We start from the raw sequence: 12,689 nt of genomic DNA, 5'->3' as shown, positions 1-12,689 counted from the left end.
TCGAGAATCCAAAATCAATATGTTCATCTGTTGAATTACAGCAGAACTATAGCAGCAATGATCTTAAGATTATCTTTGGCCAATTATATAAATCATCACATTTTTCAAAACTCAAAAGTGACAAGTGCCTGTGGAAATGGCTTATAGGAACCTATGCACTAATCACTTATAGGAACTATGCACTAATCACTTATAGGAACCTATGCACTAATCACTTATAGGAACTATGCACTAATCACTTATAATAGGAACTATGCACTAATCACTTATAACTATGCACTAATCACTTATAACTATGCACTAATCACTTATAACTATGCACTAATCACTTATAACTATGCACTAATCACTTATAATAGGAACTATGCACTAATCACTTATAACTATGCACTAATCACTTATAACTATGCACTAATCACTTATAACTATGCACTAATCCAAAGCAATCCAATCCAAAGCATCCAAAGTGCATCTGAAAATGACATAATCACAAATCCTCATATTAAGCATCATGATATCCTATGTTATGAGGGCTGCAGCACAAGGGTTAAAGAAATGATGAACAGGCCTTTTTTTTGGCATAAGCAACATCACTAAAAAGTTATCTTCAATTACAATAAATGCCCTTGAAATAAATGTGTCCATCACGACGAAAACATAAACAAACAATAAATTCACAATCGTAAATCTTCCACAGCTGTCTGTTACCACTGAAGCTCTCAATTCACCGTGGGTCAAGTCACGTCACCCGCTGAGGTCTCAGTCGAGGACGCAGAAAAGAACCAACTCGTCACAAAAACAAGATATGAGACATTGATCTCGCTTATTGATCCATAATAAGCTTCTCGACGGAGAAAACCCTCACCTGCTGTACGTGAAGAGGAGGAGGGCTGGACACTGGCGAGAGGAAGGGGAGAAACTGGTGGCAAGTCACAAACAGAAAGGGTTAAACAGGGTATATAGGGTGGTGAGTGCCCGCTCAGCAGAAAGACAAGGGCTCTTTATGGAAGTAAAGACAGTTTAGACCAATAGGCCGACAGGCTCCAGAAATACCAACATACCCCATTCCTCACCTCAGCTCGTAAATTAGTGCTGGACGTTGTCTCACGGGATGTCCAGTGACAGGGCCGGCCGCGTTACATTTAGTGGCCGAGGCGAGTTTTCAGACAGGTACCCCCCCTTCCCCCCTCCCCCCCCCCCTCCCCCTCCCCTCTTCCGATCGACAAGACAAAGAAAAAAACAATCCGGAGAGTTCGGAAAGTTGCCACCAGCATTTATTTGTGAAAATGGCTCACAAACCCCCCTGTATTGTCAATGTACTGTACGTAGATCCAGCATAAACTATTTTAATGACGCATATATCTCTTAGTCTCACATCACATCACTACACACATACAGTAAATACAATTGCGCTCACTGGACTCTCTATGCAAAAAAATAGGCTAAATATATTTAAATGTAAGTTGTAAGTTGTGTGCAATTAGACCAAATCTGACATAGGTTGTAAAAGTGACACTTCTGTGGTTCATATACTGAGGTCAAGTGACTGTACTGTGAATGGCTGTGTAGATTATTTTAAATGTTGCAGCAAATTATCCTCCATTTCCGGGTAAGCTATAGCATGTAAGGGTTAATATCAATGGATTCCTCGGGGGCTACAGTTTCAGGTGAGGTTTCCGTTTCACACACGCTTCAGGATCGAGCCTCAGAAACGCTGTGTTTCAGGTTTATAGGGTTTTGAGCTCTTTCCCGGTGAGTTGGCTGGTTTAGATCCCCAGAGGTCTCTAGTTTCAGATGATATCTACATATTATCCACTGTAGCACTAAACACTCGTGGAAGAGGTTATTATAATAATAATAATTCATTACATTTATATAGTGCTTTTCTACACTCAAAGCTTGACCTTTGACTTGACCTTTTGTTTATAATTCCTTTTTCTTTTCTTTTTTTTATGTTTTTTTTTTTAAATGTTTTTTAATTTGTTGTTATGATTGTTTGGTATGACGGAACAAGATACCGTGATTTGTTTGGAGGAAATGGAGAATTACATGTTCAAAAATAAACTTTTCATTAATTAATTAATTCAAAGCGCTGAAATTGCCTCCTTCACCACCACTGGTAGCACCCAACCTTGGGCTATGCAGGCTCAATGGCTGCCATACACTGGCACCTGGCACACATCACACTACACAATTACTACCATACACTGGCACCAGGCACACATCACACTACACAATGGCTGAACGGCTCAGGAGACAGGGATTGATGTCAGCCAATTAAGGGGAAGGGATGATTAGGTGGCCTTGATGTCAGAGACCTGATTGGGAATTTGACCAGGAACGTCGGGGAACCCCCTCCTCTTTACGATAGGCGTCCTGGGTTCTTTAACGACCAAATTCAGTCAGGACCTCAGAACTTATATGTGACATGTTAACCTAATGCTCTTTTTGTTAAGTCAGTTCTGGGTATTATGGCCAGATGTACAGTAACCTCCCCTGAGATCAGGTACCAATGCAACAACAATCAAAAAGCCAATTCCTCAGTGCATCGTATTTATATGCCAGGAAACATACTATCTGGACATAATATTTATAGCATTTGAAATTGCGACAACATTTTAAGGCGCGCAGCTTTAATGGATCAGAATGTGTTATGTATTAACTATATATTACATGTTATTTCTCTTCATGAAGAAAATTTTTATTTGTATTTGCATCCAGGCTCCACAACAGGGGGCAGCGACGGCTGCCAGACATTGATCTAGGTCTTATTGGAACCCAAGGAGGACAATACACTACCTGAAGCATACTGCACCTTGTGACACTGTGAATACTGGAATATATATTTCATATTTCATTTAGTTAATTTAAATTATAATTATATTGACCAAACTGTTTACACTGCTTCCCCCATGCTCAGTATATTCTTACTGTATTTATTTCTGTATATTTTATTTCATTTAATTGTATTCTATTTTACTCTACTCTTATCCTAGGCAACTTGATTTGATTTGTGTTATTATTCTAATTTGTGACCTGTCCTGTCTAAATGTTTAAATGTTGAGCGATTTGCAGGGTCAAATTTCCCACGGGATAATAAAAGTATTTCTATTCTATTCTATTCTATCATGGATGGAATTTAGTCCTGTTATTGATATGGTGTATTATGAGCTAATGTGATATTAATAGCCACACAAACTGTTGATGACAGTTTTCTGTAAATTAACTGTATCTCAGGTAAAATAATAATAAATTGGGAAGAGTTAATATTTCTTGAGTGAGGAGACAGTGAAGGACAAAGGGGAAAGTAAAGCTGGGAAAGAAAGGAACGGTCCTCTACTGACATCTTGTGGTTGGAAAGAACATTTCCTTAACCTGCATTGCACGTCATACTGTCCCTCAACTCCATAATAGTTATAGCCAAACAAATTCACCATTAAATCCTAACAAAAATAAAGTGAGGCAACAGTAGAGCATTGCCTTTTTTGACATATTTAATGGTCATGTAAACAGGTTTTTCCAATTCCATGAAAAAGGTGAAATGTGATAAAAAAAAATTAAAGAAAGAAAATGGCTGGCTGTGGTGCGGCCCGGGGGGGAAATGAGAGCAGGGAGAATGATGTTAAAGTCTTTAGGTTGTTTCAAACATCTTCTTTCTGTCAGCTTTGTCTTCGACGTTCTTACGCCAGTCTCCAACCGCTTCACCACCCTGTACGACAAAGAATCATTTATTTCAGAATTTGTATTTATTTTCGAAGGCCATGGTTTAGAGGGGGTGGGGGGATGGGGAGTGCTCCTCTCTAGACAACACTGGGGGGATGTTGGGATTAACCAGTTTCATTATAACTGTGGTTAGAAGATGTAACCGTTTTCAAAACCGTAAGCATTTTTAGAAGCTATGATGACATCTAGCTAAGGTATTCAGCCCTGCGTGCAACCCTACGGAAACTCCTCTCGCTTAGTCACTTTGTTTGTTTGTGTGTGTGCGCTGAAAACTCTGCGTTTCTACGTTATCACGAGCAAGAAAGGAGACTTTCTGTGAAAACACAAACAACCGTCTTTAAAACGTTTTTAAAAAATCCTAATAATAATCTATATCTACTGTGACATTTTCTCAGACAATAATCGAATCGAAACCGCGACATTGCTACTACTTCACGGTACCCACCTCCTCCTTGACCTCCTTCTTCACTTGTTTGAGGTTGGACCTCAGGTCCATGGTGACCTTCTGTCGGCCTCCCAGCAGAGCCTCCAGCATGGTGGCAGCGGACAGGCGGACCTTCTTCAGAGCGGGCTTCTTCACTCCGGCCAGCTCCACCACTTTGAGGTTCAGGTCCTCGATCTATAATCAGAGAGACGTTTAACTAAAGGTCCACTGTGCAGCGCGATACAGTATTTAAGACGGCGTGTTCATCACGTACCTCTTTATCAGTCTTATACACTTTGCACTCTGTGTCGTACCGATCCTCGTCGACCTTATCGATGGCCTGAGCCAGCTTCTTGCAGATATCCTGTTGAGACACGTCTTATTGATACACAGAATAACACCATATCTCACCAATCCTCTCAGATCAAATCAAATCAAATGTATTTGTAAGGCCCGACAACACACCTTAATGTCCCCATCACACTTTAAACATCGCAATAAATCAAGAACGAAACAAAAACACCATGAAGTCCAAAACATTTTAAATAAATTTAAATAAATAAACGCAACACTCCCAGACATACCCCACGCGAAGGTAAGGCAAAACTCACTAAAACCTAGCAATAGGAAAAAATGCACCACAGGCAATGTGGAGGAGAGAAACCTTAGAAGGGCCGTTCAAGGGGGGATCTCCCTTCTTAGATGTCGTGATAATAGTGTTGCAGTAAAACAGGGGAGACAGTTGGTAAGCATGCACTCATATGTGTGTGTAGTGAAATGTCTCAGATCGTGACATTAAGAAATACGTATCACTGGGATGTATATGGGTGTGACGATTCACTCACAATTCAATACAATACGATATGATATTGGGTTCACAATCTTACGATACAATTAAATATGTAAATAATAATTATAAGTTGTGTTACTTACTGGTTCCAGCTAACTAGTAACACAGCATATAGCCTTTTTTTTTTTAAGTTAACTTGTTCATAAACTACTTATTATAACTATTAATAAAACCTCTAGAAAATATGAATAAATAAAGTAATAGTTCACAGAAGGCTTTAATGAGCATTACAGCTAACGACACCTCTAAATAGTTAACCCTTTCACCGCCGCACTACCAAAACGGTTAACCCTTTCACTGCGACAATACACAGAAGGTTAACCCTTTCACTGCCACCGTCGGTTGTGTGATAGTAAAGGGTTAACCTTCTGTCGTGTGGCAGTGAAAGGGTTAAGCAGACGTCATTGAAAGCAATTTGTTTATAAATGCTTTACAAAGCATTATAACTTTACAAAGCACTATAACTAACTGTAACAATGCTTATAAGAACACTACATAAATAGTTGTGCAATGCTTTAGTAATGTGTGCATAACAACTCATAGATGTATAAGCGTTTATAATACTATGCACTATAAAACATGCAGGTTGTTCTATTGTTAATAAACATTAATGGAAAATAATATAATATAATAATACAATCTCAAAACGTTGGTGAACAAATTTGCTAAGAGGTCAAAAGTATACTATACTTGAATAATGGATAAAACACCTGTATGGTATAATAAAGTCAACATGTGGGAAACAGACTCAACACAATACTTCAAGAATTAAGTATTGTGGGGCGGCTGGGTAACGCAGCGGACAAAGCGCCTGCCTACCACCGCAGAGACACTGGTATCGAATCCAGCTGTCAGCGGTACCTCCGGCTTGGTCAGTCGTCCATACTAACATAATTGGCAGAGTCAGCGGGTGGGAAGCCGGTGGGGTACGTGTGTATCCTGGTCGTTGTAAACAGCGACTCCTACAGGTCGGTCGGGGCGCCTGCTCAGCGCGGAAGGGAACTGGGGGAAGTAGTGTGAGCCTCCCACGCGTTACGCTCCCCCAGTGAGAGTCCTCGCTGTCAGGTGAAAAGAAGCGGCCGGCTGACCCCACATGTATCGGAGGGGACATGTGATAGTATCCATCAACCCTCCCTAGACCGGCAAGTGGGGGGCAAATGCGAGCAATGACCAGGAAGGGAATTGGCATAACGACTAAATTGGGATGGGAGAAAAATACAGAAAAAAGGGGGGAGAAAAAGTAGATAAAAAAAAAGAATGAAGTATTGTAGAAACAATATTTAAGAGAGACAAGTAGAGCCACTTGTGTGATAATAACCAAGAACAATGTCAATATTTTGTCTATACATGTATGTGAATTGTCTACTGTGTATTTACTTCAAACCCAAAGTCAGGGGTCAATCTTAATCTCGCAAGGTAACTTTTGTATCGTGTTGTGTTTAAGATTACGTATATATTTCTTCGTCATGAGAGTTATTGGTGGCAGAGTAGAGATGATGAGGGTTAGGGTTAGGGTTAGGGTGTGTCTATAATGCTGAGATGATGAGGGTTATGGTTAGGGTTAGGGTGTGTGTATAATGCTGGCGTCTTACGATCAGGGCGGCCTGGTCCCCGCTGAGGTCCGGCGCGGAGCAGAACTCAGCCATGTGAACCACTTTGGCCGCTTCCTTCTCCTTGATCTCATTTACCAGCCAATCCGCTGCTATCTGGAGCATCAAGCTCTGGGGAACAAAAACAGGTTGAGAAAATAAAACACATTAATTAACACATTAACACAAATGTTGTAGCATATTATATAATTCCATACTGTATATCTTCTTGCATTGTGTTGCTTATGTACATGTAAAACGCTGTATGTCATGTTGTGTGCCATGTGTGTGTTTCCACCATTTGAGTAGTGTGTTGATGGAGTTGTTTAAAGGAACACGCCAACATTTTGGGAAATTAGCTCACCGTCTTCTCCAGAGAGAGAGACAAGAAGATAGATACCAGTCTCCTCTCTGGGCGTTCAGTATAGAAAGCTATCTGGCTGCACGTTAGCCTAGCTTAGCACAATAAATGGAAGCGGACAGTCCATTCATTGTGCTAAGCTAGGCTAACGTGCAGCCAGATAGCTTTCTACTGAACGCCCAGAGAGGAGACTGGTATCTATCTTCTTGTCTCTCTCTCTGGAGAAGATTTCCCAACATGTTGGCGTGTTCCTTTAACAAGTATAAGACACTGTGCATTTGGCCTTTGGTAAAAACGTGATTAGTACACGATGTGAAGGCTTACCTTGATGTGAGACTTGCGGCTCGACGTCATCCTCTTTCCCCTAATCAGAGATCAATACGGTGCAATTAGTGGTGATCTGGCCTTTTTATTTACCTTTGGAATCCTAATTTGCCAGCTTTTTACAAGATAGTCCTACTCGTGGATTCTACTCACATCATACTGTATATTATCATGTGTTATATAACTAGCAGTATCAAACTAAATAAATGCATATACTTACGTCGACATCTTGGCTGTTTAATGGTTTCAGGCCCTGCTGGTGAGAATAGATGAATAAAGAAGAAAGTATAGGATTAAAGATTGAAAGACTATAGCTGCTAAGTTCCATTAGAACAAGGTGTCGTTTACACAGAAGGAATCCTGCTAATACTTACACCTCTAGTCAGTTTAGCCTTTTTTGTTTTGTTTTCATCTCGGCATTATGGTTTTCTAAATATAATAATAATAAATCGGGTGCATTTTTAAAATGTTTTAATGTTTTATTAATGTACGCTGTCCCCCCTTGAACAAATAAAGTAAGCCTATAAACCGAAACCTAAATAAACTGGACTTTTTGAAGAAGTCTTTATTTATCATGCAGCGACGCACACAAACAAAATCGCATGCAATCGCCGATGAAATTGAGTCTCTGCGTGCGTTTAACCCATCCCGTCGTCCTCCCCCCCCCCCCCCCCCCCCCCCAAGGGCAGCCGGGTATATACGGGCTGCGATACTCAGAATTGCATGACTGAAGACACATTTGCTTTGCTGGTGGATTGTTTGCAAAGTCATCCATCGTGTACAGGACCTTTCACATATTGGTTTACGGGTTTGACTACCAGAGCACATACTGTACAGTAGTTTGTCATGCAACACACACCGTATGAGAAAACCACATGTTTCAGACGACATGTACAAACTGACAGGTTTAGCTGCCAAATGCCTTTAGACTGATTCATCAAGTAATGAATAAAGATTTTAGAGAAGGGGGATATAACTTAAGAGGGAGATTTAACTTAAAACAGCCGACTGCACTGAAGAGCATGTCATATCTGTCTGTGGGGTGACGTTGTGGAATAGTTTAACCAGAGGAGTTAAAAGAAAGTAAAAAAAATACTGCTAATTTCAAAAGGAAGTACAAACAACTTATTCATGAGAAGTATGCCGTGGATGGTTTATTGATTAGATCAATTGTTCAAATATTTTTTATTGCTGATTGTTGTTAATTATTATTATTGTTCGTTTTTTTGGTTGATAAACCAAGATCAATGATAAATATAAGATGATGCCCTCGGTCAGGTCATTTACAAGCTTCCAGCTTCAGCCCTGACCTTTACGATTAGATTTGTGTGTTGTTTTTTTGTACATGCTAAATGGCTCGAAATAAACTTCATCCATCCATCCATCCATCCATCCATTCATCCATTCATTCATTCATTCATTCATTCATTCATTCATTCATTCATTCATTCGTTCGTTCGTTCGTTTATTCATTCATTCATTCATTCATTCATTCATTCATTCATTCATTCATTCAGTCATTCAGTGCTTATATACATGTATGGGCTTTGATTAGTCCCTGTACACTGTTTTTTTTAATAGATGCACGAATGCCTAGTGAGTGAATGTACAGAATATGTTTTTAACTGTTTTTATATTAGCTTTAATGTCCTTCTATTTTTCTGTTTCTTTTCTGGCTCAAACATCTAGCAGCCCATGAGGTACTACAACTGAAAACTAGCAACCCTGCTAATGTTGGCATATTTACAGTTTTTTTATTTGTATTAATTTATAAATGTATAACTGTTGATTGATATGTATACTGTCCCCTGATCAAATACACTGAGTAAACTAAACTAAACTAGCCATTACTGATAAACATGATCATTTTGAGGCAATTAAGGCAGAGGTCATTCTGGATCTGGGTAACTGTGGGGGTCTGACCAGTGACCTACAGCCATGATCTCACTGGAGAAGTGGACACAAGACGTCCTGGACCAGGTGCAGGGGGAGCAAGTGAGGAAACCACCAATCCATTGCACTTTAAGAACCAAGGGGACATTTTTAAACCAAACCATTGCACTTTAAGAACCAAGGGGGCATTTTAAAAGACCATACCAGTCTGTTTGATGTGTGGGTTCTATGTCATTCGTGTCTTGATACAAAAACCAAGGCGCCCTTATTTGTCCGTAATCTTTGACCGTTACTGAAGAATGTTTGAGGTTATTTTCCGCAGAGTCACCACCACTGCCATGGGCTTCCATTGTATCTGAAAATATGTCTTAAACATCACATAGGCTTCCATTGTATCTGAAAATGTGTCTTAAACATCACATAGGCTTCCATTGTATCATTAAAACGTCACATAAACCATTGAAAGTCACCACCTCTGACTGAAATAACACGCTAACATGTGAGGTGCATTTATATTCCCGAAAGGTTTTTATTTCTTGCTATATTGTGCCTTAATTCAGTGTCTAAAAGGGAATAAGAGGAATTATTTTCTCAGATACTGCATTACATCACAAAATGTATGGCAAAAACCTTTCAGAAAACAAGGGACACAGAAGATGTTAATGTGGCATTTAAGACACATTTCCAGATACACTGAAAGCCAATGGCAGTGCTGGTGAATTGGCAAATAATAACCAAAAACATTCAGTAATGGTAAAAGATCATTAAAAAAAAGAAGGGCACCTTCAATTGTGTATATTACTCGTTCATCGTTGGTTGTCACATGTCCATCCCTACACACCGGTGTATTCTCGCACCATGATGAATGGATCCATATTTGAGTTACACTGTTAAATATACGTATATTTTATATATATATATAAAGAGATGTTCAGGTTATGTTACGAGAAGCTGCTCGCTGTTTACATCGTCAGTGGTGTCAGAATAAGCACTAAACGCTAAAGAGCATTGAAATTCATTTCACATTTTCCTAAACTGTTACAATTATTTTGGTTACTATACTACAAATGCAGAAAATAAAGAAAGGAGTGCAATTCTCACCTAGGAGGAGATGATGAGCGGCGCGGGGTGGATGAGAAGGCACAGACTAATGACTGAGAAGTCAGCGGCTAAAGAACCACATATTTATGGTGTTTGGCGCTGATTTGGAGTCCCTCCATTATGGGAACGAAAAGGCCCTTAAGCCAATCGGCCGGTGAGTTCCGTAAATACCCTCATCCCTTTGCCCACTCGTAAATCCACCCCATTCTCGACGGCTACTTTGTGCTGACTGGCTTCAGGGTTCAAGGGTCAAGAAGGGCCACTTGGGGACACACTAAAAAATAAAAAATAAAGGCGAGATCAATAAAGGATCACGCTCTCTTCAAAACACACGTTTGGACATTTATACTCAAGAAAGCGTATAGGTTGGAGCGATGCTCGTGCTCTCATGAGACACAATAAGATGTAAATACTAGACACATAGATTTGTTCAATTCCTAAGTGGTCGTACGAGACCATGCATTTACATTTAGTATTTAGTATTTTATAATAATTCACTTTTATCCAAAGCGACTTGTGTACAACGAAGCCATGCAGCGAAGGGACACGACACACGCACAGCCGTCGACAATGAAGTGGTATTGTTTGTCTAACGGTGACAAACGGGAGCGCTTCCCTTGGGAGTGCATAACAAGAATAGTAAGAATAAGAAGAACAGTACTTTAAGAAATGACCTCTTACCGTGAGTTGCTGTGTCAAAGCTCCCAGAACGTGTGATTGATCTAAGTTGGAATACGGGAGATAAAGAGAATAATTAGATGAAGAGGTCATTTACAAAAACACGAAAGCGTGACAGAAATAGAGAATAGAAGTAACAGTGCAGTGCCACACAGCATTGCCTCAAACGACCAGAAATAGCCCTCACCTGCTCCTCCACTGGCCTCCATGTGTTTGGTGCTGCGTGCATGTATATGGGTACAAAGGCCTTCATTCTGCCCAACAAACATTCTAAGCCAAACACAACAGCATGCCTTGGTAAATGCTATTTTCACGTAGAGACTCAAATTGACAACAAAATAAGGGGAAAGTTAAATTCGGTGCTCACCTTCACATGCTCCAAAAAAAGTCTCCATTACTGATCAAAAAACGACTTCACGGGAACAAAAGAGAAAAAATGTCTTCACTATTGGAGGAACCCGTGTTATAATTTGCAGTAGAGATTGGGACAATTGTGTATTGTGTTTATGTGTGTTTTTTTTTTTTACTATATTATGGTTTTTACTGTGAAGCACTTTGGTCAACCATGTTGTTTTTAAACGTGCTATACAAATAAAGTTGGATTGGATTGGAATGTATAGTTTTCCATCACATATGATATAACTGATATAACGGCCATAATGTTCTGTAAAAAGAAAAGTGTACTAAACGACCTCTATACAACCATTGATCGTGTCAGGACAAATCATAGTCACTGAAAATACTTGAAAGGTTCACCATGTAGTTTTGAAGTGGAAAAATAATTTCTTGTGGTATATTTCTATACCTTCTAGTTAAAATAGCTTCCTGAAAAGTTACCACTTCACTGTAACTGTTTACAAAGGCGGGGGGGGGGGGGGGGGGCTTTTCTCATTTACATTTACATTTAGTCATTTAGATGAACGCTTTTATCCAAAGCGACTTACAAGTTCTGCACGACAACAAGTCATCAGGAAGGGCACAACTCTATCAGCTGAGTAACAATGTTCATCAAAGTGCTGAGTGCTACAGTGTAGGTTAGTATATTAGGACAAGTGCATGTTTCCCCACCCCACCTACCCAACCTACCCCCCCCCCCCCCCCCCTACCCAACCTCCTCCAATGTACAGTTTCTTTGTCAAATGTATACTCTCTTTTTTAGACTCTTCTTGTATCACAAACAGTACTGTATTTGTAAATCTGGTATGTCATAAATGTCTAGATGTAGCAGTGCTGTATATCTGTATGTCGTGTATGTCCTAAATGTTATCATGAATTGAAAATGGGGGACCCTGATGTAAACAAGACGAAAGTCTTTCTCTGGTCTGCATCCCCTTTACAATTGTGTGTATTGAGCCGTACTGTATTGTACACATTCTGCTAATCTGTTAATAAAATGTTCAATCAATCAATCAATCAATCAATCAATCAATCAATCAATCAATGGGAAACAGTCTAATCTAATAAGTGAAGAAAGACCAAAAAGACATCTCTGCTGACATCTGGTGGTTGATCTGAGTCATGCAGCATATATACAGTATGTGAAAGAAAGGGGCTGTGTGGTGAGAAGCCATTTGGATGCAAACAGTACTTCTATTAGCGCATTACAACATTTGATTTGATTTGATATTAATTCATATTGAGCGGCTAAAGGAATAGAGCTCAATATATTGGCTGGAGAGGCACACAGTCAAGCTCAGGTGCTCACACTGAGGAACTGATTGATTGATTGATTGAATTGATTGATTG

The 12,689-nt window shown here is 39.7% G+C and overlaps 1 protein-coding gene across 1 annotated transcript; it reads right to left on the bottom strand.

The window, feature by feature from the left end:
- Positions 1-3,611: 3,611 nt before the first annotated feature.
- LOC311245216 (troponin I, fast skeletal muscle-like) lies at positions 3,612-7,551 on the bottom strand. The gene is made up of 6 exons (XM_084335034.1): positions 7,492-7,551; positions 7,272-7,311; positions 6,590-6,718; positions 4,422-4,511; positions 4,169-4,342; positions 3,612-3,709 (listed from the first exon to the last, which is right to left on the bottom strand). Exons 1-6 carry the CDS (start codon positions 7,497-7,499, stop codon positions 3,632-3,634), a joined length of 519 nt encoding a protein of 172 aa, XP_084191160.1. The 5' UTR covers positions 7,500-7,551; the 3' UTR covers positions 3,612-3,631.
- Positions 7,552-12,689: the final 5,138 nt, after the last annotated feature.

Source organism: Notolepis coatsorum, assembly GCF_963971535.1.
Source record: "Notolepis coatsorum genome assembly, chromosome: 18".
Classification (NCBI taxonomy): Eukaryota; Metazoa; Chordata; class Actinopteri; order Aulopiformes; family Paralepididae; genus Notolepis; species Notolepis coatsorum.
The sequence above is the reverse complement of the archived record's forward strand: the minus strand, read 5'-3'. Positions and strand labels throughout refer to the sequence as shown.